The 26,931-nt window shown below is 39.5% G+C and overlaps 1 protein-coding gene across 8 annotated transcripts in view; it reads left to right on the plus strand.

Annotated features, from left to right (window-relative positions):
- LOC132203133 (liprin-beta-1) overlaps nucleotides 1–26,931 on the plus strand; it is a 33,059-nt gene that overhangs the window by 5,847 nt on the left and 281 nt on the right. Inside the window, exons 1-17 of one of the 8 annotated variants that reach the window (XM_059630656.1) lie at nucleotides 18,010–18,398; nucleotides 20,284–20,625; nucleotides 21,309–21,615; nucleotides 21,952–22,240; nucleotides 22,873–23,055; nucleotides 23,120–23,278; nucleotides 23,464–23,583; nucleotides 23,669–23,797; nucleotides 24,325–24,547; nucleotides 25,004–25,106; nucleotides 25,213–25,359; nucleotides 25,415–25,577; nucleotides 25,638–25,913; nucleotides 25,966–26,134; nucleotides 26,190–26,398; nucleotides 26,446–26,571; nucleotides 26,762–26,824. In XM_059630656.1, the coding sequence (XP_059486639.1) occupies nucleotides 18,131–18,398; nucleotides 20,284–20,625; nucleotides 21,309–21,615; nucleotides 21,952–22,240; nucleotides 22,873–23,055; nucleotides 23,120–23,278; nucleotides 23,464–23,583; nucleotides 23,669–23,797; nucleotides 24,325–24,547; nucleotides 25,004–25,106; nucleotides 25,213–25,359; nucleotides 25,415–25,577; nucleotides 25,638–25,913; nucleotides 25,966–26,134; nucleotides 26,190–26,398; nucleotides 26,446–26,571; nucleotides 26,762–26,824 (3,276 nt within the window). In that variant the 5' untranslated portion in view covers nucleotides 18,010–18,130. Of the gene's footprint in view, nucleotides 1–5,326; nucleotides 5,515–12,636; nucleotides 12,878–13,178; nucleotides 13,398–18,009; nucleotides 18,399–20,283; nucleotides 20,626–21,308; nucleotides 21,616–21,951; nucleotides 22,241–22,872; nucleotides 23,056–23,119; nucleotides 23,279–23,463; nucleotides 23,584–23,668; nucleotides 23,798–24,324; nucleotides 24,548–25,003; nucleotides 25,107–25,212; nucleotides 25,360–25,414; nucleotides 25,578–25,637; nucleotides 25,914–25,965; nucleotides 26,135–26,189; nucleotides 26,399–26,445; nucleotides 26,572–26,761; nucleotides 26,825–26,931 lie in introns of those variants that run through there. The other 7 variants (XM_059630657.1, XM_059630658.1, XM_059630659.1 and 4 more) reach the window with 7 other exon arrangements.

Below are 26,931 nucleotides of genomic sequence, written 5' to 3' on the forward strand. Positions count from 1 at the left end.
TTATTTATTAAATTTGTGCCTAAATTATTGCTAAAAATTTTCAGGAAAAAATAAAGTGAAACTTATAATTATTTTATCAAGAAAAAAATGTATTCAAATTTGATATAAAATTTAAAAAAAAGCAGAAAGTTTTAATAAAATACTGAGGAAGATAAAAATTAGTGAAGACTTAAAATAAAGGAAAAGAAAAAATCGTCCTAAGTGCATAAACCACTTGAAACTTAAAAAGAAAGTTTTAAAAATCCATCAGTTTTTTCATACATGCATGATTTAACGTTAATTTGACTTCTATTTTGAGTTCAAATTGCATTGTGTATTAGCTTTATTTCAGCGAAATTTTTACTTAATTTCTCCATCAAATTAGGTTTTTAAAATTAAATAATTCCAGTTCCATGATTAAAAAACTAAAAACTTGAATTGATTTAAAAAAAAAGATAAATAAATTTAACATCAAAGAGATAATTATTGTTTTTGGCAAAGATCTACATCTACATTGATACGAAAACTGAAAATTTAACGAAGTTGGTAAATGCGGCAGTTCAAGCTCATTAAGTCGTCGCCCATCCAGCAGAATTTCCGCCTAATTAGCCAGCATTCGCGTGAATAATGCATCTCGGCGTGGCAAAGCAAAATTTATCCAACTTGCACCAAAGCAAAGAAGGGAAGCCGAAAAGTTGCTAACTACGAAGAAACGCTTTGTGTTGGTTTTGGCTTTTGGTGCGTTAGCTCTACTTTAATTAATGTGCCGGTGCCAAAGTCGCAGCACAGCAGCCGCACGTTGGACGCATACGGCCCCCTTATCTGCAGCGCGCCACCCGCGTTGATTTGTCGCGAGAGCGCCTAGCCTAGCGCAGTCTCGGTGGACGCGTACGGCTGATAATGAACCGCTGCCCTGCACCGCATTAATTGTTTGCGCTCGCCATTTATCATCATCCGCCCTGGGACCCAAATTGCTTCCACCGAGCAGTCAATTTGCCCTCCTCGCCTGCTAAATCATTTCTCCAGAGCGGCGTCGACCACCGCAGCTGTCCGTCAGGAGAGCTTTTTCTGAGAACCAAGAGCGCCCCCCGAAGAGAGCAAACTTTGTGGGCGTGAGTTTTTCTGCGATACCGTGCGAAATTGATAGCAAACTTTGTTGTGCAAGTTTTTTTTATCTTGCACAACACAACGGGCGTTAACAGACAATCCGCAGGCTATTCAAGAAAATTCATTAAATTGGAAAGAAAAATTAATCTGCAAAAAAGTTAAATGCTATTGAAATTGGACGGGATTAATTTTATTTTAAACATTAATGGAGGTTTCAGTTCTATAACATTAATTTCTTCAATTTACTAAATATTGACCATATATCAACTTAACCATTTCTAACCTGTTGCTCATAGAAAAATTAAATCACAGAAAAATAAACTATTAATTGATATTTGCAGTTTTAAAAAAAATATTATTTGTACCTTTTTTGAAAGAAGTCTAAATTTTTTACAGGAAAAGGCTTTAATGAATCGCCTAATTTATATAATAAAACCGCCTTGAGTGATTTTTTGATGAAAATTGTGACTTGGCCATCTTACAAGATCGTTTGCAAATAATCTAACCTAAAACTATTTTGTCCACATCTCTCATTTCTCAACTGCATAATCTAATGAACTTTACAATAAAAGTGAGAGCCAAAACCCTCTTTTGGAGAACAGTGCAATTTCCTGTGAGCAATAAACCTCTCTACTAACTCACAATTGCACGAATTTCTGCCGCAAACGGGGGCCGACATTTCAACGAAATTGCCCACCATCATAACTCTCGCGCTCCGTTATTTATTTCCCGGCTCCTCTGCCCGGCTCATCCCTTTCCGTCACCATATATTTTTCCCACACGCATATACATATAAAGGGCACAATATCCTCCTCTGGGCAAAATTGCCCAAATCTGGCAGCGACACGACAAAGATCCCTTTTTATCCGTCGTTACGTATACGCGGAGCCCCTTATTATTTCCTGCTCTTGTGCACACACGTCCGTACACACCTTTTGTGTGGCCGTGCCACTGTGCGAAATTAAAATGCACCGAGAGAGCGCGCGCGTAATTTCGCGTGCTCGCATGTGTGTTCACTAAAAGAAGTCCCCCTTTCCGTTTTTCCTTTCAATCTCGCGTTTTTCTCTCTCGTCGCTATCGATTATTTTTTTTTCCTTTTTTCCGCGCGCGCGATTGCGATTCTGGAGGAGGATATTAAAATGTAGTCTCCTCCACTCTTTTTGTCCTGCGGGAGTTGAGGGAGACATTTTTGTGTCGGGCACCGCGAAATTGCTTTGCATTATGTCGCGAATTTGCAAATGGATTGCTGAAACTCTGGTGAATTGTAAAAATGCGATCGATCGTATATGGCTGCAGCGATTTGATCCAATGTGGCTCTTTTGTTTAAAAATCTGCTCGGATATTTCAAATATTTGATATTATGGCATTTAATTCTAACAATAACTCGTTATGTTCAAAATTAAATGAGGAAAATGAAAATTGGAGGAGTCGTCCTCGATGAATGAAACTGCTGGGCTTTTACAAAAGCTCTTTTAGTGGAGAAAATAAACAACTCCACAAGTTTGGACCACGGTCCTTGGTAGGATTACACATGACAGATTTTTTTGTCGGTTTTCTGTCTCATAAAATTGAACCGCAGACGACACAGACCCAAGCCAAACACTGGCAGTTTTTTATATTGTATATCATTGCGGCTAAAATTTTTTCATTAAATCACAGCTATTTTTCAAAACAAGGAAATTAACTTGTATTTTTTTTTCAACAGTTTTCAATTCTCTTCCCTTCAATAGGTGAATTTTCATTAATTTTGATTAATTTGAACATAATTTCATTTTTATAAGTATAATTTTATTACTTCCAAACGCATGTATTTTTGACAAAGGTTCAAGTCATAAATATTTCACGACCATTTTGTCATAAAAAACTCAAATCGATCCATCAATGGTCCGGAGCGCCAGATTGTCATCTGGCCCTTGGATGTTCTCAACCAAGAACAAAGCACCACTTCTTACAGAGCCTTGCTCGGAAAGTTCCATATTCCATTGAGTTATCAATCAAATCTTTGCGCCGCCACCCGCAGACTTGTCGCAGCGTCTCTCGTGATCAATACGCACGGAATCGGCCGTGGCACATCATTCCAACCGGAGAAGTGCATTAGACAGATGGACCGGGAAAGAGAGGAAAGCTTTTGCCAGTGTCACCTGCTTGCTGGCTTGACAAGAAAATATATGTATTCGCTCGCCCACTCTTTCCGGAGCCGGCAGATTTGCTCCAAGGAAAAAAGCAGCGCCGGGCTTCGACCCCTAAGTCATTGTTCTTTCTTCTTCTTTCTCTTTATGTGTCACCCTGCCAGCCGCTTTTCTCTCCTCCCTCCTCGTCCATCCTGTATTTACGGGCTATTGTTTTCCACATACACCGAATAAACTTTTACTCGCACGCACCCGTCCAACGCAGTGGAAAATCAGACCCTTCCGTCGTAAATTTTGTGTCGTGTCCATTTCGCCTGAGAGCTCGCTCCGATCGCTGACCTTTGCGCAGTTTTATCGCAAAAAGTGTCGGACAGAAAAATAAAATAAAACTTTTCTCTTTGGCGTACAATATTTACATATTAAATCGGAGAGCGGAATTGCAATTTTAAATTACTTCGTCTCCAGTGGGGATTCTGACCAAATCCGTGATGCTTTTAACTAAACAAATGTTAATTGAATTTTTAATGAGGCACCGTTCTCCGCATAATTTGAAACTGGAAAACTGGCAGTGCAGACGCACGCAAATCACACAAAAATTCAAAGTTTACGATAGCTTCCTGAAATTTAGAAAATATTCAAAGTGGAAATAAATTAAAAATTTATCTAATGAAACAATTTTAAAATTGATTTTTTTTTTTAAATTTTGTCAGGTCAAACACTTTATTTTAAGAAAGTGCTCCAGTTACAAATCTTTAAAGTATCCACAAAATTGTCTTGCCACTTACAATTAGTATTAGTTTGATTAAATTTAAAGTTAACAAATAATATAAAAAACGCACCTTTTTTTGTAAAAAAAGAAGACAAAAAATACAATTTTTATTGGAAAATCTTCATTTTCCTTTTCCAAGGCGATATAATGCACCCGCATATTACGGCAAAAATCTTGTGCTCGAGTGGGTGACAATGGACCTTTTTTCATTTGTCAGCAGCGCTACTTTTGACGAGTCGGCTCGTCGTCCGCTCGGCTGAGCTGCATATAACACACCGGGGCCCCGGGTGCATCTTTCCGTGAGCGTGTCTCGGCATAACGAACGGGCTCATTTGGTATGTATGGGCGGTTCCTCTGGCTGCAGGCGTCACTTTTTCCTGCTGTCTCCGGATAGAATTATATATTCCTATGCCTCCGAAGGCGACCCGCCGAGGCTCTGGGGGTGAATGAGAAGCGGCAGCAGCCGCGCGCATGATATATCGGGAAAAAATGTGTTCGTCGAAAAAAGGGCTGAGCGGGGCAGCAGCTTTTTTGCTAAATAGGCTCAGCAACCCCGCTCGTAAAATGGAATTTGCATGCTTAAAAGTGGCACTTGAAACGTGGAAAACGCACGCAGGATTTCGGGTCGGCTGGAAACTCTTTATCCCTGCATAATGGAAAAGGGGTTTATTCCATTTTCGGTTTGAGCACCAGCGATATGGAATTTGAGCTTTTCGCCCTTAAACTGTGTTGCATAAATGCTGAGTCAGAATGTTGAGCAATTATTATAAAAACGCAGTAAAGTTGTGTATAGTTTTAGCAGAGGAGTGTGTGATGGATTGAAATTTATTATTTTTTATTAAAGTTTACTTCCTTATTCGTAAAGTAGCATAATATTTGGAAATTCAATACATACCAAGAGGTTTCAATGTCATTTTGAAAGCGATCCCCAGAAGCAGTAATAGCAATTTACCCTGCATTTCAACGCAAATCGGATTTTCCCCGCGCTGCTCTCTATCAACCAACGAGAGGGAGAGCGAGCGCAGAATCCATTAGGAGTCACGCCGCAGCGTTTCCTTGTTAACGCGTAACGCAATATTGAAAAACTTTGCACTGCCTTAAAGAAGGGTCCATCACCGGCTGCGCGATTCGCCTGCCATATTTCAGTCGGCGTAATTAGAAAACTTTTCACTCAGAGCAAGGTGTAATTATCTGATACTGATTGCAGCTAGCGGTACAACCCTTCCTTTCGCCCCCTCCGACACCCCCGCTCTCAATACGTGCCACACTTATCGGCACCTCTCAGAAATTCTCGTTAAAATTAATTGGCGGTGTAATCGAGTTTCTCTCTCGGCCTGCGCAGGTGCTCGCATGGAGAGCGAATCGCCAAAAGGACCAATGTCGCTGGCCGAGGCCGTCAACCAGCTACAGGTGGCCGTCGGCCAGAGCAGAGGCCGCCCGCCGGCCCTTCCGGCGCCCGACGCCTTCACCAGGAACTTTCTTCTCACCTGGATCGGAACGCCAGGACCAAGTAAAATCGCAAATGGCGAGGTGAGTACCCGTTTGTTTCAAATATCATTTTAATTGTTTGTAAAAAGCGGCCAATTTGTGTTAAAATGCGACTTTAATGTTCCTCAAAGATCACCCTATTTAATATTTTTGAACATCAGGTAATGCTAAACACGATTATAATAAATATTTAGACATAACCAACGTTTTCACAACAATAAAATTGCAAAAAACGTTTAAAAAAATAAAAGACGTAGATGTAAAGTTACATAAATATTAATTTCAATTAAAAAATCAAATTAATTTAATTATTGAGAACCTGTTTTTGCAAATCGCAGGAAGTTGCCGGCATAATGAAAATTTAAACAATTGTCATTGTTGCATTGCATTTTGCTCAAATTTTGTTAAAAACAAAAGAAATCTATGATCTCAACAATGGAATTTGCTCCTATAACGTCCAATTACTGGCGGCAAGTGGAATTTAAAATTTTGAAATTTTCAACATTTTCATATTAGACTTCCATTTTTGCAAGTGTGGAAAAGAAATACCCTATCAATTAAAAATGACTGATATAGACGATTTTTTTAAATGATTTAAAATCAAATTTTTTCTTGTGACTCTGCTTAAGAAAATCTATTTGGTTTGTCAGGGGGACTTTGTTAATATTTTTTGTAGAAATTTTCATTTTTTACCTTGAAGAGGAATTTATGAGCACCAAATTCTTTCCAACGCAGTAGAAAAGATTAGATAATGGTTCACTGACCCGTAGCACCGTCCAACAATAGACTCTCGTCGATACTTTGAGAGCAAACAAAAATCCGTTCTGGACGATTGAACAGAGAGAACATGTGCTTTATTTGCATTTATTTATTTTGCTCGGAAGGAGATTTTGGCGAACGCCGGCGGCGTCTTTCCCAGCAATATTAAACCTCAAGTCCTCTTTTTTGTACTTTGGGCCGATCCACCAGCAGGACCAGAGCAACTTTTTTTTCACTGACACAAAGGTCGTGCCCAGCTTGGTTATTGTGTGTTTACGCTTGTCAGCCTAATCGGATCAAACGTTGAATAAGAATGAGGAAAGAACGCCATGTTTGTCCCTTGCCCTGTGAAACGCAACACCCGCGCCGACCAAGAAAATAACTACTACTTTTCGCCGCAATCTGTCCAATTTGATTTTTTTGACGTTCCTTTTATATATTCCGTTTAATTAGACACGCCGAGAGAGATTTTTCCGTTGAAACGAGAATGAGGGCAGACAGAAAATTTTGTCGCAAGCCGTGCCTGCTTTTCGGGCAAATTTTATTTTGCAATATCGCGTGCGGCTTTGTGTTTTGGCGTGCTTGCGAACGCGCATTCCATATTGATTATTCTTGCGAGGCTCCACGCACTTAAATGCGGCTTTTTTATGCTACCATCACGCGGTTGCTATACTGGCAAAAAAAAAATGTAATTGTTCCCTCGCGCTCCAGCAATCTGAAAGAGAGCCAAAGGGCTTGCACATGAGTGCCTCTTCAGTAATATTTCCAACTTCCAACTGGGGTCTAATTCTGTAAGATAGAATCGTTCCATTTGTATTTCATTTTCCATTTGCTTACTCATTCTATTTCGTCGCCTTTTTCGATAACGACTTCTATTTCGCAGCCATTCCATTTCCATTTCTATTTCGTCGTCAATTTTATTATTTGTGCCATTTATTTAATTCCACGTCAAGGCGATTAGTCACAGTACTAATTTAATTTTTATTCATTTATATTTTATTTACATTAAATTTTTTTTTAATTTTTCAGTATTCAATTACTAATAATCATGTTTATTGCTTTTATGTTTTAATTCTTTTGTTTAAAAGAGAGCTATTTTTTTGCTTTTAAATTTATCAGTTGTCCTTTATTTTTTCATTTTTTCTTTACAACGAGGTTCGCCCGGTTTCAATTTTTCATGAAATCCACCTCAAGTGTTACCATTCAAGTTATAACATAGATTAAATTGAAAAATTAAATTAAAAAAAGTGAGATTAGTTGTTCACGAATTGAAGTGGAAAATATTACTACCCCATTGAATTAAAATTTCAAGCCAGTCTGAAAATTTCCCCTTCCAAGACAATTAAAAGATAAAAAGTATTATATAATATCGTGCTTGAGGCTACGTTCCTTTGACGATCCAGACGTGCAAAAGCGGCGTGTTCCAAAAAATTTTAATATCTATATTTTGCAATTTTTTAAATTTTTTTTTTTATAGAAATAGTTTTCAGTAAAAAACCTGATTTCGAATTAAATTTGACGTAAAAAAGAATGTGAAAAAGGGCAGCCCAGTCCGGTTTCGAACCCCGCCCCGGTAGTGACTCGCGGGCCAGTGCAGTACTGCCCGCCCAGTTACCGGGCGCGCGTTCTCAACCCACTGGGCTGGCCTTCCGGCAACAACTGAATCTTCAAAAGCGGTATATAAACTGCGTGATTGGGGTCGACTAAGTCGCGCATCACAACAATGAAACAATGAAAGATATTTTGATTGTTGCTTGAGCTCTGTGATTGGGTATCTCGGGTGTCAGTGTAAATTCCATATATTATATTACGACATTAAAATAATTTAGCGACTCTTGAAATATTATTTTCCAAAATTTTTATTCATTATATTTTCTTGCCTGACGCGATTCGTGGTGACGAGGGTCAACTAAATTGAAATCATTTAACAATAAAAATTGACTCGAAAAGGGCCGGAGGAGAGGTGAATGTTGGCCAGGAAGAGATCGAGCAAAGTCAATGTAGAATGGTGCGAGATTCAGGATTCTGAATAAAGAAAAATTGAGCTTTCCAACGGTGTGCATTTTATTGCGTGTCAATTTAGAATCATGGGAAAAATTTGCATTTGAAAACGGACAAATTTAAAAGAAAAAAAAATTCTTGGTCGTATTTATCTCCAAGCTTGAAAAGAACGCGAACGTTTTGAGCGACAAACGGCACACCGGTAGAATCCTCGTTTCATGAGGATGCCGAAAGTGCCTAGTTCTTTGCGATTTGGAGACTCCTGACCTGAAAAAGACGTCAGGAAGGACGGAAGGTTTTGTTTCAAATCAACTCCGCTCCAAATCCCAATGTTGCATTTATTCTTCAAATAATGCAATGTTTCTCTCCCAACAATTTTATCTCATTCAACGTAAAATTTTTGCGACCATTTGGAAAAATGAAAAAAGATAGAAAGTATTATATAATATCGTGCTTGAGGCTACGTTCCTTTGACGATCCAGACGTGCAAAAGCGGTGTGTTCCAAAAAATTTTAATAACTATATTTTGCAATTTTTATTTTTTTATTTTTTTTATAGAAATATGCAATAGTTTTCAGTAAAAAACTTGATTTCGAATTGAATTTGACGTAAAAAAGGATGTGAAAAAGGGCAGCCCAGTCCGGTTTCGAACCCCGCCCCGGTAGTGACTCGCGGGCCAGTGCAGTACTGCCCGCCCAGTTACCGGGCGCGCGTTCTCAACCCACTGGGCTGGCCTTCCGGCAACAACTGAATCTTCAAAAGCGGTATATAAACTGCGTGATTGGGGTCGACTAAGTCGCGCATCACAACAATGAAACAATGAAAGATATTTTGATTGTTGCTTGAGCTCTGTGATTGGATACCTAAGGTGTCTGTGCAAATTTAAATTATGACACTGAAATAATTTTTTATAGATTAAATTTTTTTCATATTAACGGTTAGTTCATTTTTTCATATCCTGAGAGCAAGCATTTTTGACGAGTGAGCGGGAGCGCAAAACCCAGCTGGGTGCTACTTGAAATTATTCAAGTAGTTTTTTATTTTTAAAACTAAGTAAAGTTTGTTTAAAGTTGCAAACGGTCCTATTCCCTGTACTGAATAAATATTTTTAATGCTAAAATAGTCCTAATGTTTGTCTCCACTTGCATGCATTAACTTAACTAATTAAAGTTGAGCAATTACATCATTATAATCAGTCAAATCGATCGGCGAAACAGCGCACGCGATTAATTAATTAATATAAAATACATGCTTGCTAAAGTGCTAAATAAAATATTATAATCGTATTTGAACTCTACCAATTTTTAAGAAATTATTTAGCTTCATTAAAGAAAAAAATTACCTTGATCCCTTCTAATTATGATTCATAAAAAGATTTGCGCTTAAGGGGGTGCGAGTGACTTATTTAAGAATAACGCAAACTATAAATATTATGTTATACTTTTTCTTTCAAAATAAAATAATTTATATAAATTTATATATTTTATTGACTTGAATATTTTGAAAAAATACTTTTGAAAAACACTGTAAGCATAGGCAATAATTAAATTAAATATAAATAAATAAATGGCACAACTAATAAAATTGACGACGAAATAGAAATGGAAATGGAATGGCTGCGAAATAGAAGTCGTTGTCAAAAAAAGGTGACGAAATAGAATGGGCTAAGCAAATGGAAAATGGGACGATTCTATCTTACATAATTAGACCCTTGCTTCCAACAAGAGGAAATAATGCAACATTATAATTGTTATTTGCAAAGTTTTAAATTTACGCTTTCGAACAATACAAACAGTATCATTATAATAATTTATAAACTTTAATTCAATTATTAGACTTATAAAGTATCTAAAAATCTAAAATTGTAAAACCAAACAAAATATAATAATAAATGACGAATTAAAAATAATATTTTAGTTCAATTGAAGTTTTTTCATTTAATTTGTTTTTGATTATTCAATTTTAATCACATTCAAAATTCATTTAAATCATATTGGTTAAAAATTAATTTGATCGAATTTGACTTTTGTTAAACATTCAATTTTTACAAACTTAGTTATTTGGGTCTAGTTCGGCCATTTGTAACAAAGGCATACACAGGTGTGCATTGTCTTATCAGCAGACCCAGAGCCTGTTATATTCAAAGTTTGCTCTAGCGAGTGCGGGGCTGCACTGCAGGAAATGTTTACTGAAGATCAAGTCGGGATCAAGGGCCGCATGCTCGCTGTGGTATTCAAGTGGCGCGCGCGACTTTTGATAGCAGAGGAAACCCTGCAGAGCTATTACCGAATAATGGTGCTCTGTGCTGCGCGGGGAAGAAGGGTTGCGAAACCTCGACTTGGATTGTGTTTGCTCTCCGGCCGTTTCTGTTGATGCAGCGAATAATTCTCGGAAATACTCCCGTGATGCTTGTGGGAAATTGACACTTGCACGAATATCAATTAATGTAAAAATTTCTCAAGCTGAGGATGAATGTATATGAATTACAAAATATGTGAAGCATGAATGGGTTTGCGTATTGGTTTCCAAGGCTGCTGCGAATGAAAAAAAATACAAAAAGTGTAAAGCAATATTATTTTCAGTGTCAGTTTCAATTGAACTTCACTCAATGCATTTATATTCTCTCCCAACAATTTGTTAAGTGCTATTTAAGCTGCGCAAAAATCAAGCTTGAAAAATTAATTAAAGTATTAATGGAAATTTGGAACATATATATTTATTTTATTTTTTATCTATTATTATTTTTCATAAATTAAAAATTTTTAATTTTTTTTAGTTTTTATTATAGTTATTCCTTTATATCATGATAATAATTGTCCTTTAAGATTTGCTAATTTCATATATATGATTTCAAATGTTTTTGTTTTAAAGATTTTCTTTTTGATGGCAGGACACAAATTTACTTTTCTCTCACTGTAGACCCAAGTTTATTCTGTGGGGGTTCAATTAAGTGAATATATTTGTGTTTGATGGTCGCGAATATTTAAAAGCGTCTGTCTGAGATAAATCCATTGGCATTTGGCAACGTTCAATTAGTTTGCTTACAAAACCAAGACGTTCCTCTCTGCTGATCGATGCTTTGTAATGCCAGGGCCAAGTCTCAACCGCACACACATTATTCCTCCTGAGAGCAGCATATTGTCTGCTTTTGCCATCAAACCATGGCTGATATCATCATCATCGGCGGATCGGTCGGTCCACCCAAAATAGCAGGCCAATCTCGCTCGGCCAATTCGCACCTTGCCGCGCGCACTCTCGACCCATTGTCTCCGCTGCCAAAAACCATCCGCCGTCTCTCTGAATCACACGTTCGGCAGTCCACAGGTGATAATCGGGTGTGCGTGTTGTTAATTACCCGGCGCTTTGTTCTCAACCGATGCTTCTTTGTTCGCGGACGTTGCACACGCGTTCATTTGACAAATGTCGAGATGAGTGGTCCACGCATTGCCGGCGTAGAAATCAGTATTTGGCATCGACGTCCGTGCTTTGAGAGGTTTGGGCTGGGGTGATATCGCGATCTTTAAAAAAAAAAATGCCCGGTTGCCAAAATGCCTTTCGTCAAACGGATCGATCGGAAATACTTAATTGATTCTTGGCTCTGAAAGTTTAAAAGAGATATTTTTTTTGTTATTTTTTTTTTAAATCCATGAAAAATAATTTGTTTTTAAGTAATTTTAAACAAATGAATGCAAATAGCTTGTGTAAAAAAAAAATTGAAATTCAATTTTAAGTTTATGGTAGAATTTCTCGATTGAGGGTTGATTCGGTGATTTGAATTTAAAGTCGGCTTTTCCTCGATGGATTTTGCAAGTTGTTTATTGTTAAAGAAATAAGAGCAGGATATTGTTTAAACAATAAACAACTCGCAAAACCTATCGAGGAAAGCTAACTTTTAAATTCATATCACCATCAGTTTTAATTCTTCCAAATTTTTATTTTATTCATTTATGTGTAAAACCACATCTGTTATGTATTAAATTTTAATTTTTTCTTTCAAAGTTAACACGGGGCATAATTTTAGTCACTCTAGTGTTTTTGTTACTGCGCATTTTCATATGTTGCTCGTGTTTATTTTTCTTTGAACTTGCATGTCTCCAAAGCAGTTACTTTACAGCCCACTTGAGCCACAACTGAAGTGGGTCGCTCCTTCTCTGCAAATTACATATTTTCTGTCCGCGCGCATAACTTTCAGCTAGTTCCATACTTACCCGTTTTATCTCTGGAACGTGTGTGCATCGCAAGTCAATTAAATTTTTTCCATTTGCTTTTAATGGGTCGCAAAACGGTGCAGGCTGCACATGCAGCACGCTGGACCATTTCATAATTTATTATTCCCATAGTGGGCGGTGACGTCAACTTAATGCGGGGGACTAGCTGTTAGGAAGGAAGGACCAGTTTTTAACGCTGGCCGCCAAGTCAGTCAAAAGGAAGAGGCTGAGTGACACGTGAGAAGTGCATCGGGATAATGGACTGGCCATGCGACTTCTCGGACAAGGATGATGAGGAGGTGACATTGCTGCTCACCCTGCGACCTTCACCTTCGCCATCCAGAAAGATGCGGCCGAGTCCGCTGATGGCATGTGTCGGTGGTTGGGAGGCGTCAAACGCCGAGGTGCGTACGAGACGCACGCCGTCAAACTGGCAGGTAGATTCAAAATGAGCACTCTAAAGATAAAATTAAAACAAATGATTGAAAAAAAACGAATTTTAAAAATATTTGATAAATATTATTTTGGAATAAATTATTTTACAATCATTGTGTATCCACATTTTATCAGTAAAAAATTATTATTAATTAAAAAAAATAAATCAAAACAATTTATAAATTTCATCTAACTCAAGTAAAAATTAATCTTAAAGAAGCCAAAAAAATCTCGCACTTTATGTTATATAAATTAATTTTTTAATAAAATAAATTTAAATATGGTGCACATTTCTGGGGCCAGGTTGCTCTGGAACCAGGAACTAGGGTGTTCAGGACGCCCTCTGCACCGCCAACCAGGTTGACTCCGTCGCCCCCGGGGCCGATTTGGGCCGACCTTCCTCCGCAACCTCCAGTTCGTAGACACAAAATCCCTCCGAGACCACCAAGAAGACCTTCGCTGGATCGAATTCCTGTCCACCGAGTGCCCAGCTGGGAAACGCTGCCCAGCAGACCCTACGAGGTACTATGGTTATTTGGCTGAATTAAAGCAAATGGAACGGAAATTATCAATTATGCAAACAATCCACTCACACCGGCGGAGCTCTCTCTACATGCAAATAACACTTTTGGCAAAACACACACTTTTGTTTTTGTTGCGAATTTAATGGAGCACGTCAGCGAGTGTTTGTTCTGTGTGTTGGTTGGAAGAACACCTCAAGCCCAAACACAAAACAGGAGTAGTGTTGTTTCATTTTGAATATCTTCCAGGATAATTATTGTGCCGGGACGAGTTGCCGCGGAGCAATTTTCGCTCTCGATTTTAATCCGGAGCTTCCAGAGAGCTGAAAGCACCGTCATAAAGCCGCCGTTGGCCTTCTTCTCTGTGTGTGCAGCTATTTGCGCTATCTCGCTCGCTCCAAGGACGCGCACGTTGTGCCGCACTCGCAGGAAAACGGGGACAATGAGATGACGAATTGCCAACGAGATCATGAATTATTGCACTAGCACGCGGATAATACAACATCTCAAGAGGAGAGCGTGCTGTGCCGCACAACATCCTTACAAAAACATCGCACATTTAATTAAATCGAATGAATGACGCAGGCGTCGTGCCGTGATTTTTTTTAATTAATCACACAGACTGCGTGCTTTTTTTGCTCATCAACATGCGCGAATGAGGATGGTTACATTTGGCTTTTTTTAGCACATTTTCGACCGCATTTTAGTTGAAAAGAAGCTTACGAAAATGCCGATGGAAAATTGGCGAGGCGTCTTTTGCAGGAAAATCGCTTTCTGTCATTCGAAGCGAACTGCCTCCCAAAGATGGAATTACTTTTTCCGACGGCCGTAGGCGGTGGCCGAGCTTTAATAGGCAATTAAATGTGTGCCCGTTCATTGTGACAGACAGAATTTCAGACACAAGTGAACCATAAAAAAGAGCGAGCAACAACCGATTTTGTTCTTTTGATAAATAAATCCCAACAGTAAAAATGTCTACAAAAATTAAATACTATAAAAAAATTAGAATCTCCATAAATTTTCCCATTTTAAGCTCAAGTGAGGAAGATCTAGTTCCATAACTGGCCGTTGGAAATAGCCTCCATGCAATTCACTTTTCTTCGGAGATCAAAAGATGGAGCGTCTGGAGCTTTTGGAAGACCGGCATCCCACTCTTAGCGTGCGTTCATTAGTTTCCGTGTATAGTTTTAAACATTAAACCAATTTTAAATTTTCATCCTTAAACAAGAGCATGAATTTTCATTTTTGTTAAAATTATTACTGCGAATTCGGTAAGCGAGAAATAGGTCGCTTGGATCAAAATGAACGCACCCTCTGTTAACTATCAGTACTCGCCAAACATCAGACGTGCAGACAGCTTTGCGGCGAACTATAATTATCCTTGAGAGAAGCTTTTGGTTTTTATCACGGATGCATCCAACCTACCGAACTGATCTTCGGCCTCATTCCTCCCACTTTCAATCCAAAATAACATTATTTTCTTTGTTAATGGCAAAGACACCAAAAAGCCTTTTCCTCTCTAAACAAACTGTCGACAGCTTTCGTTCTCCTCAAATTGAGATCAAATAATTTATTTCTCTACGCCGTCGGGGCTGTTGACACTCGCGATCGAACTCTTCAAAGTGATTGACCACTTTAATCGCGTCGCTGCAACCCAAAGAAGTGCTTTGCGGCGGCACAAATGGGCGCTAATGAAGGCCAGCAGCCTCCGCTCTTGGCTCTTGTTTTCCAACAACGCCGAGCCTGCGGCGAGTTTAATTGTGTTTCGCCGCGCTGTCTCTGGAAGTGATGCTAGCTCCCCTCGCCATATACACGCATGACACAAATGTGACGTTTGAGTGTCTGACAGTCGGAAATTTCATTGCGTCCCAAACAGTGCTGACATCAAATAATGCTCACTTAGAATTTCATATTGAGCATCAGTAAATTCAAATTCCACTTCTAGTACGTTTTCATAAAGATATGATTGGAATTTCCAACTGTTGAAAAAAATCAAAATAAAATTTACCTTGCCAAATAAACTGGAGGATTAAATTTTTAACTATAACTTGTAAATTAAGTTTTGGTTTAAAATTTTAAGCTCTCCTCAACTAAACTTGGCCTGTCTGAAAGGCATCCGCCATAAAGTTTTCTCCCCTCGAGAAGCAAACAATGACGGGCTCTCTTGTCTCCACTTATTATCGCCTTTGTCTGGCGCAGTCTTTCAATTAACCTCGTTGAATCTATTGTGGCAACAGAGCCAAGAATGCAGATGAAATGTGCAGCTCCTTCACTCTCTTCTTCACTGATAAATGACAAAATATTCGACTCGCGCGACGCCGATTCCAAAAATATACTCTGCTGCTGCCGAAGAAACCCACGTTTCCAGCACGCGCGTCACTAAAAAAGAAAAGGGTTCTCCAGCAGCAGTGGTGGTGTGGCAGAAGAGGAAAAAAGAGTGAATGCACCCTCTCCGCTCCAAATCCTGCTGATGAAAAAAGCCATGTGCTCCGGCCGGAAGAAAGGATTGCAAAGAGAATGGGCGCAAATTTTTACGGGCGACAGGGGAACCGTTCCCTTTTTTTTTAATCTTGCGTGCACACACACAACGCTGCGACCTTCCGTACAACATCAATAATTTAAAGTGGCCGAATACGGGTTACTCCAACTGCTCCAGCCCATTTTTAACCCTAAACAAATTTTTCAGGAGAGGGGTTTTATATTATTTACAAGTGACCTTAATGAATTATTTTTCTTCAATTTCTTAGTCATAGTAATAGAACTATAATTATATATTTTTTTTCAATTACCCAAAGTTTAAAGTTTTTAAGTTTATGGACAAGAGATCAGTTTTGAAAATACTGATAAATTGTTTTATCATTTCAGTTATGCATTTATCACAGTTAAAAGATTTTAAACTTAACAAAATATGTTCCCTTTTTAAGGAATCATTTTTAAAGTTGTTCCATCTTTTAATTATCACATTATTTTTATTACCATAATCATGATTAAATAATATTTATTATTTTGTGTTCCTGCAGTTATCCACAATTATCTTGAGAATAGTTATAAAAAAATATATCCATAATTTTTATTTCAGTTAAATAGTTAAAACGATTAAACAGATGGTATACTTTACCATGTTTCATTTGACAAACTGTTGCAATTGATATTTATCTGAAGAATTTTGTTGGAATGGAATTCATGGTCGCTCACTTCTGAAAATAACGAGCCTCACTGGGCCCATCTAAGGAATTGGCTGCAAGCGGCGATGCGAAAATTGCCTTCGTGGCCTGCAGGTGAATTTCTTTTCTGTGACCTACGATATTGGGGTTGACGGGCTGAAGGGGTGTGTTGCTGGCGACGAGCAGCTGGAAACGCGAGCAGTCCTTTTAGCGGTCTCAAGAGGTGCTCTCGGCCGGAGAGCTGCGCAAACCTCCACTCGCTGGAAAATTAGAGCTTTTTTCCAAAGAAAAAGATTAAGCTGCCATCACGCCGGCGGAGCTACGACATTCCGACTCTTATTTCTGTGCGCAGAGCTCGCTCGGGAAAACCACGTCGCCGTTCTTTCTTCATTTTTCCACCACTACTTCTTTTTTCTTTTCTGCACAAAGCTCGGAAACATTATTACCTCTGTCATGCTCCCGACTTGAAGACGTATATATGAATTTTACGGTGCCCTTTGAACCTCCACTTCTTTTGCTACCGGCACCGGTAATTGCAAAATTATGTCAGTGGAATGAAATTTTCTGGCTTTTAGCAAGCCGGTGGAAAAAAGCTTCACAGTATAAGTGCCAATAAATTGCTGGAGAGAATTGTAGAGATATCTCATAAATGGAAGAGCTGCTCTTTTGTCTTTCAATCAGAGAGACGCTCAACAAGTGGATTCGCTCTGCTGCAATTGATTGATTGATTGTGTCTATTATTTTCATAAGAATATACAGATAGCGCTTTTATATATATAAGATTTGAAGTGGAGACTGAAAATTAATCAGAAAAAACATTTAGCAGATGGTTGTAAGAAAATATTAAGGAAATCGAACAAATACCCATTGCTCTTCATTATAATCACATTGTCAATAATCTTAAATTAACCAAACACAAAATTTGGAGGAAATAGGCAGATAACTCGTTTCTTAAAAAAGATTTATACAGAAAAAGTTAGAAATTTAGAGTGTCTCGTAAAATTAATTTATTTGGAAATGAAAAACTTTCATAAACAGTACCAAATGCGTTTTGTTTTGCGGGTTGCAGACAACTGCGGACAAGGCCAGACATTTCTTGAAACGTTTTCTGTAAACTTTGCCCATAATTTTTTTTCACAGATGAGAAACAAATCCGCTCAATGCGGTGAACACGTTCCTTTCCGCGTCCGTCATAAAAAGTCAAAACAAATAACCGGCAGCAGTCTTTCTTTCAAGTCACACGCTGTGAAATAGGCGGGTGGAAAGACCCCCAGTTCGTTCCACGTGCAGAAACGTAAACAAAAATCCACCCTCGCTGGAGAAACGAACTTTCCTATCGGCCGGTCGGCGGCGGCGGGATGATGAGCCAGATGACGAGATCATATTAGAGCGCGCGATGCGAGAGGAGACGTCGTCGTCGTCTTCCGTCTAAATTTAGCCGATGAGGGGCCAGTCGTCAGTTGTTGGTGCGAGTTAGTCGGTGATGGTGCGGCGGCCTTAGAGCGAGTGTTTCTGTGTGTTTTTGTGCGCCGAGAGAAATTAAGAATTAAAAGCGCCCTTTCGTTATCTGATGCGCGAAAAGCAGCAGCCGCCACCACAACAACCGCAACCTCGCTCCGGCCGATCGGGGGCGGCGCTGGTCAACCTGCCCCCACCGCCCCCGCTGCCCAACCGAGAAATGCTGCTGCAGCCGCCTCCGGGCGGGGGCAGGCCGCCTCCGGCTCCTTCAGGGGCCCGAGGCATCCTGAACTCGTACTTTCGCGAAGAGCAGAGCAGGCGGCCGCAGCAGCAACGGCCTCCGACCGCCTCCTCCGCCGCCTCCACCTGGCGGTATTCCGGTAGGCAATTGCCGGCGAGGTGCCACTGACCCTCGACGCAGTTTGGAGGAAATTCATTTTGTCGTACCGGTCGGCGCGCCTTTTAAAGAGCGCAGGATGAAAATGTTTAATGTGCCTCATGAATAGCAAGTCCAGTTGAATTATTTTAACGAGCCTGCAAATTAACATGCTCGCGGAATTTTTCAAAGACAAATTCCATGATAGTAATTAATTAATATATTTCAGCCACCGAAATTAAGAAATGGAATTTACCCAAAAAAAAATTTAGTACCCATTTAGTTTCTAATTTATTGATACGCCTGATAAAATATTTCTTTTTTTTTTTATTAAAAATTTTATATTAATTTAGAAGAAGTTTTATTATAAATTAAAACTTTATTTAAAAACATTTCCCACTCCGTAAAAATTGTTGAAAATATTTAATTATTAATTATTTTTGATAAATTTCACTCAAAACATAATTTTCCTATTACTATTACACGTTTCAATATTTTTATTTATCTGTCCATCTTTTTCTATAATAGACACATACAATTGATTGATAGATTGACGGCCCCCTCTTTATTTGTCTTTCCCTTGATTTTACAAAGAATCCGAGTGGCGCCTATAAAACTAATTGGATCATTAGAGCCCGTTGAATTTGTTTATTTTAATTAGCCGTGGCCTCCTCTGCAGCTCCTGTGATGTTGCTGACGAATTTTCGCTTCCCAGAATTCGCCCTCTTTCGCCGGCCATTGGATTTTGAGGAAAGCAAAAATCCTGCGAATCGGAGTCTGTTCGCACCGGTTTGGCCCAAACACAGAGCGGCCCTTCATTGGCCGCAAGATACAAATCTTGCTTATTATATAAGCCCTCCGTGCTCGCTCATCAATTTACTTTAACCCCTCCACTTGAACCTCGCGCGTATATCAGAGAGTTATTCCAAGATGTGAATTATTGCCCTCCGCGCTCAATTCGCACGTTTAAATCATTTTTTCTCTCACACTCGTCAGTTTCCCACGATAAAATTTAAATCCTCTAGTAGATTTTTCATTGAATGCTAAACGAAGGAATGGGAAGAATTATTAAAATAATTCTTATTTCTTTGTTCTAAAAAAAGCAAAAGGTTCAGGAGAGCTCTCCTCGGTTTCTGTTTCTTTTTATACGCAGGTTTGTTATAAACGGGCAGCCAGTCTGTCGGGCACTCGTTTTGTCGAGAGGGGTTTGACGTCGGGGGGTATATGAAACGGGTCAATCATTATGGGTCTAATGGATGGCCAGCAGGGACCAACTGCACGTGCAGTGACCCATAAAAGTGGTCTTAAATTAAAAGGCAAGATGGACGGTGCAAACTTGAAGCACTGCTGAGGCGATCATTGATTAAATGAAATTTAAATTATTCAACCAGGCTTGTTAATGTTGAGGGTGTGAATACCACTAAAATAAAATCGGTAAACTGTATCAGTTTTGATTAAAAAAAAAATTGTAAATCCCGTCAATTATTCGCAAGATTAAAGAAAGATCTTTAATATTCAGTTTTAAAAATTTCTATTAAATTTATCTTTTATTGCAAAAATTTCTACAATTAAATAACATAATACTGGATGGGAAATTATTTTTTCTGACAAAGTTAAAATTAAAATAACTAAAATCTACCACACCAGCTTAATTTACTTAAATTTCCTGCTTTATACAAATTATTTGAAATTTTAATTCCTGACTTTATGAGGTCAAATCGACGCCGACTGGCACAATAAATATCAATTCTCCAAATGAATTCAATTAAGGCACCTCTCGCCGTTGGTCTTCTCCGTGGCGAGCATAAATTCTAAAATTAAACTCGAGGGCACCTCGCGCACTTGCCTGCCCGAATTGGAGGCTGACGTGTGTATGCATCTCGCCGCAGGGGCTGATAAGCAGTCGGCGGAGGGGGAGGGTCAGCTCTCAAGTGGCGGCGAACTGGACGAGGAGGAGGACGACGATGAGGAAGAAGAGTCTACGCTCAAGGACCGCGGCGTCGCGAGTTGCTCGTCAAACCGCCGCCCGGACAAGTCGGCCCGGCATGCCCACCACCACCACCAGCACCAGCAGCAACACTATCCGGCTTCCGACGACGAAACCGACGAGGAACTGTCCAGCTCAGCCGAACTGAGTTCCTCGTCCAGCCGGGGCGGTGCTCCCCGCAGGAGACACTTTGTGCCCTCGGCGCCCCGGCCGGCGCATGCCACCAGGGCCAGTGCCACAGAAGGTTTGTGCTCAACTCGGACCCACAATTTTGCTCAAATTTATTTAACAAGCTTTTTATTGTTTTTAATTAACAGACAAGAAAAGGCAAATTTTTAATTTCTTATTCTTCATAATTGCAAAAATTTTGATTCAAATATAAAATTATTTATAATTTGTAAAAGTTAATAATGAGGATCATTTACTTGTCAGTATGGGAGGTGATGTTCTTATTTTTTATCTGCAGTACATTTTTTTTTATCATTTTCACCTCTTCTAAAATTTCTCCGCCATTAATATTTCCAATATTTTTAAATTAAAATAAGCTGAAATAAAATTTAATTCCTTTTTTACTACATTATGCAAGACTATCTAAACAACATTTCCATTTGCAAAGAACCAGTTCTTTGTGAGCATACAATTCCATTTGATATTTTCTTTCGACCGCTCTGCTTTTTGTCAGGCGAAACAGACGCCGGCTAGCTATTCCTGGCCTAAATTTATCGGCGTTGTTCAGCGCTTAGTGCAAGCTCCTATTTTTATTTTTCCCTTAAGAGAGCACTACTTGAACTCAGAGCCGGACCTAAAATAGTTTGATAGCCTTTTCAAGTTTGGCCCCGGAACTGGTGGCAGTAAAACCATCAATCATTGCCCCCGTAAAATTTGAGCGAAACCGAGTCGAGTGCAAAACTTTTGGCATTTCCGCAGACCTGACGACGACGGGTTGCGAAGAGGACTTTCAGTGGCTGCAACACCAACAGCAGCAACACGCCCTCCGCCACCACCAAGAGCAAAATCTGATGATGCAGGAGTCGGTCAACAGTCTGCACGACTCAAACATGCAGGACTCGATGCACAGCTCGGTCAGCATGCAGGAGTCGGTGCACTCGATGAACAGCTCCCACGGCAGCCAGAAGGGTGCTTCGAGAAGGGAATCGGGCGAATCTGGTGGTCACCACCACGAAAACGGTGGTGGCTCGGCCACTGGTCGCTCCAGGGGAGAAGTCAGACACAGGCACGACTTGTTTGCAATTTTCATAATTGTTTTAATCTGCATTATTTTGGCAGAAATATTGTTTGGATCCTTTATTTATTCCATTTTTTTACTATTATTTTTTACGATTCTTAATTTCCATTGATAAAAATAAAATTTGATCACCCCCAAAAAAGTTTTTTAATCTCATTGAAATTCCAAATTCTTCAAATTAATTTTTGTATGGGAAAATTCAAAATTTTCTCCGCGGCTAAAAAGTAAATTTCATGTATTTATTTATTTCAACTCAATTTTTCTGTTTTTAATGATTGTGGAGGGTCGTGCCTGCGTTTTAAATTGACAAAAGCTTTGGTCCAGGTCAAAGCGTCACCTGAAATCAACCCAAGAGAAAATCAGCAGTCTGGAAAGAGCGCGTCACCGGATGAAAAGCGCCCCACCAGGCGAGTGTTACGAAAACGAGCACAACTCCTCGATGGCTTGTTGCCCTTTCGAGGAGCATCTGCACCACATGTGCAGAGCGTCGCTCACCATGCCGTCGCCGGCACATCACAGGTACAGCTACCACGGGCCCTGTGGCTGCAGCACGGCTCACCTCGCTGATCCGCCTCCGCCCTACGACTACTTCCGTTGGAGATATTTCATGAAGGTACCCTGGCACAGCCAAAAGTCCAAATGAATGTTGATAATGATTTTTATTTGATGTATTTTAACTTATGACATCCAACTTGAAGTACATGAAAATCGCAAAAAAACGTTTGGTTTTATTTTTATTTTAAAATTTTACAGAAATATTTCTTTTTTAAACTATAATGAAAATCAACTTATTTAAAGTTTTAGGTTTCTTTCATTATAATATGACAGAATCTTGTATTACTTAACAAATTATTACTATTTATTTTTCCTTTCCCTTTTTCGGAGGCTGTTTTGGGCGCTCGGCGGTGAGTGGTCCGTTTTGTCGTCTCCCATAAAGCTCAAAACACCACTCGCTCATTGTTCTGAACGCACATGATGATGATGATTACTATTTGCCATATAAAGTTTCCCTTTGCTCTGTGCCTGTGAGGCGATCCTTGTGATGGAACATTAAAGTCGACCGCCAGTCCCCTCTGTTCGAAATAAGCTGCTTTGCGCCGAGGATTAAATAACACCGCTCGGCTGCCGCTTTTACGCACACAATTAACTCAAATGAACACACACATGCAAATGAGCCACTGTGAAAAATAATACTAAAAATTTTTGCCTTAATTAATTTTAGAAAAAATTTCTATCACATTCCAGAGTCCCATCGGCGACGTGGAGGAGCGGATGCAGCGGTTGGAAAACGAAAAGGACTCCCTGCGTCTGCAAGTGTCTGTCTTGTCAGAGCAGGTTGAGGCGCAGTCGGAAAAAATGGCCGATCTCGAACGACAACTGTGCGAAAAGAAGCGAGAACTTAGTAAAGCCCAAGAAATGCTGCAGCTGGTATATATGAGATTTGTTTTAATCCAATTATATCCAGTGCTCATCGTCTACGTTTGGTTTGCAGGAAATGCTCTCCAGATCATCTCTGGAGACCCAAAAGCTGGAGCTGATGGCCAACGTTGCCGACATGAAGAGACGCCAGGCCCTTATGGAGAGGCAGCATCTCGAAATTCAGGAAAGAGCTCAAAGATCTGAGGCTGAACTGTCAAATATGCTCATGCAGGTAATGAGGCCATTCCAGTTAATTTTAACCAAAACATACAAAATAATATAAATTATATAAATTATTTAACAAATTAAGCTATGTATAAAATCATTTTTTATTTTTAGTTTCAATTAGGTATAAATTTTTTACATCTATACAAAAAGCAATCATATTTGAAATTTTTTCAAAAAATCTGTTTATAGGTGTCCGAAGAAAGGCGCCGACTCAGGGAAAAGCCACCAGTGGCTCCAAAACCAATGGGCCCCATGCTGGTCAGCTCCACGCCATACAACTCAATGACCTCAGGAGAATCTCCGAGCAAAGTAATAATTCACTTTCAAGTTTCCGTCCATGCACCCTTTGATCCTACTATGGAGACCAATAGATCCTAATTGAATGCTCTTGCAGTTCTCGAGAGGCACTTCACCCTCTCCAAGTCTTGGCTCATCCATCCACAATAGCATTGCCAGTCCACTGAGACGATCAGCCTCGGCCACTGCCGAAACTTCCCTGGACGACCATCCCCCGCCGCCAAAAGTAAGTTGAAGTTCAAATTTTGCAAAATAAGGTTGATTGTGCAATTAAATGTTTTGCCATGCAAATCATAAGGGGATTTTGGTATCCACACTGCACAGACAGGTTAGAAAAATTTAAATCTGATCAATATTCATATATTTAAAAAAAAAACTAAATTAAAAAAAATGCCTAGATCTTATAAAAGTAAGAAAGCAACGAAATTCACGAAAATTATTTTAATATTCTTTTAAGCTTAGAATTGCTTGAAAAGCTAAAAAAACGACTTTCATTTTTTTCATACGAGTCAGAAATAAAATATTATTCTAAAACTGCAAATTTAATCGATACATCAATCTTTATCTATTCATTTGGCAAATTTTTTAATGAAAAAAGCTAATTGAACCGTTTTTCAAAGTGTTTATAATTGAAGAAGATCATAAAAATAATTTAAATTAAAAATTTAGTAATAAAGTTTGCATTTTTGTTTGTTTTGTTTTGCATGCTTATTGTTAGTTAGTCAAGTCACTAATATAATTCTAACTTTGCAGACCCCTCCCTCAAGTGCCCGTTTCAGAGTGGACCAACAACAGCAGCACTGCGGCACAATGCCTCGCACCCGGGACGCCGCTGGCCTGAGTTCACCTGACCTGGACGCATTCAGGCCCTCCCAACGCAAAACCACCACGGTTGCCTTCGGTAAATCGTTTATGTCGTTTCGCACAACGTCAAGCACAGTGACCAACAGTCGGAGCAGTTCCGCTCCCAACTTAGGTGAAGGCCTGTCTTTATAGGCATGCCACCAACTCACCTCTTTTTACTCATTGCCAGACTAGCACCAAACTACTGTTGCGCGTGAATGAAAGAATGCTTTCGCCGCTCAAATTGAAAATTAAAATGCAGACACACTAATCTCTCACACACACTCTCACCTTTGACTGGTTTTGTATTTTACTTGATTAACTGCTTGTTACTGTGCTGAATGAACACCAGATGATGCTTCCACTGGCTGAATAAATATCTAAAAGTGTGTGTAGCCAGTGAGTTTTAAAATTAATGATTGACAAAAGTAAAATTTTTTAAAAGTGTCATCAATTAATCACGAATAATAATTAGTATTTATTTAAATATTAAAATATAGAATGGAGTGAAGTGATTAACAAAGAAAAGCTTCTAAGGATAATTGTATTTAGTCTACTTAATAGTAAAATTTAATTTTGAATTCTACAGCCGAAACTGAAAAAGATGGCATGGATGCAAGAGACGGAGCTGCCTCTCCGCAGTTGAGCATTAATCAACAAAAACCAAAAGGCATAAAGAAAATTTTCGGAAGGTATTTGAAAAATATAAACATTTAAATTCAAACACCATATGCTTCATAACCCTCTAAACTCAATCTAGAAGATACAAATTTCTAATTCAATGAAATTTTTCATCAGGTTAAAACGTAGTGGTTCTGGCAGCTTGGACGAACTGGTAGCTGGGGACGGAAATGAATTCCAGAGAGGAGGCGTCAGGGCAACAACTGGAGGTCGGCTTGGCTGGTCCAGAGACTTGACCTCAGAATTCCCTCAGCGCAGTGTTGTGTAAGGTCATGTTTATTCAAGATGAATATTTCTTTATTTGTAAACGAATTCCCAGTCCTGATCTGCCACTATGTGAATGGGACACTGACACGGTTTGCGGGTGGCTTCTTGAAATGGGACTGGAAGCTTATGTGCCAGAAGCAAGACGCTTCGTTAAGGACGGTAAACACTTGGCAGCTTGCACCAATCACGATTTGGATAAAGAACTTGGCATTAAGGTACAAAATTCACATACAAATTTTTATGTCGAGTAACCTTGAATTTTTGCCAATTTTTAGAACACGTTTCATAGAAAGAAGCTGCAGTTGTCGATAGCAGCCATTGGCAGCTCAAATCCTTCCCCTCCCGACATCCAGCTGCTGTCCAAGGCGGCCTCTCTTGATGGCGCCTGGGTGCTTCGGTGGCTGGATGACATTGGTCTTCCTCAGCACAAAGATGCATTTTTGGCGGCCCGCATTGACGGCGCCGTTCTTCACCGACTGACCACTGAAGATTTAGTTGCACTTCACATCACCAGCTGCCTGCAGGCTGCCAGCTTTAAAAGGGGCATCCAAGTAATAAGATTTTCTCCTGCGTTTCCATATGAACTAATTTTTTATCCTTCAGGTCCTCCGTGAAAATGAATTTAATCCCAACTGCTTAATAAGGAGATCGAGCCCTGAGGACCAAGGCGTCTCTACGGTGCTAGAGGTGTCCCTGTGGACCAACCACAGAGTTATGGAGTGGCTCCGTGCTGTCGATTTGGCAGAATATGCGCCAAATATGAGAGGATCAGGTCAGAATTCCCATTTTTTCCTTATATTAACTCTAATAATTATTAATTTTTATAGGAGTGCACGGTGCTCTTATGGTGCATGAACCAAAATTCACCGCTGAGCTTTTGGCGTCTTTGTTGGCGATCCCTCCGAACAAGACGCTCCTTCGAAGGCACCTGAGCACCCATTTCCAAGAACTGGTCGGTCGAGACAAGATCAGTGAAAAGCGGCAGATCGAAGCTCAGCCTGGATTTGTGCCACTCACAGCTACTTCCAAACTCAAAGTAATTTTTCTTCCAAAAAAGAAACACCATTCTAATTTGATTTTAAGCCCTCGAAAAAGAGCCAATTTACGCTGAAGAAAAAGAAGATTCGTGCCGAAATGGAGTTGGACGACCTTGTGTGTCCCTTGGACTCAGAGAGCAGACCAGGTGAACGACTCAGTTCCATGTCTGATGTAAGTCCCACTAACAAACTCACACCTACAAGTCAAAATGTCCTTTAACAAAATGCGCACAGCTGTCATTAATTTCCTTAAGTGTCGGTGCTTCTCTGGTGGCGAATTTGAAAATCATTGCTGGGGTTGAAAACAAACCTGATTAAATGATGAATGTTTTTCTTACAAAGTTTCCTGTAAATAATGTTAGCAGGCTCATCAAAGGGTTCCCGCGGACGCAGCTGCCTCTCCGGCGGGGAGCATGAGTAATTCTGTAAGTTAATTTTTGCTAGATTAAATTGGGATATTCTTAATTTGGAACCAATTATTGTAATTTATGATGATGATTTTGCGAAGAAGTAACTTGCTAGTTTGTGCCAA

The sequence above is a fragment of the Neocloeon triangulifer genome, unplaced genomic scaffold (assembly GCF_031216515.1).
Source record: "Neocloeon triangulifer isolate White Clay Creek 2 clone unplaced genomic scaffold, ASM3121651v1 ptg000017l, whole genome shotgun sequence".
NCBI lineage: Eukaryota > Metazoa > Arthropoda > Insecta > Ephemeroptera > Baetidae > Neocloeon > Neocloeon triangulifer.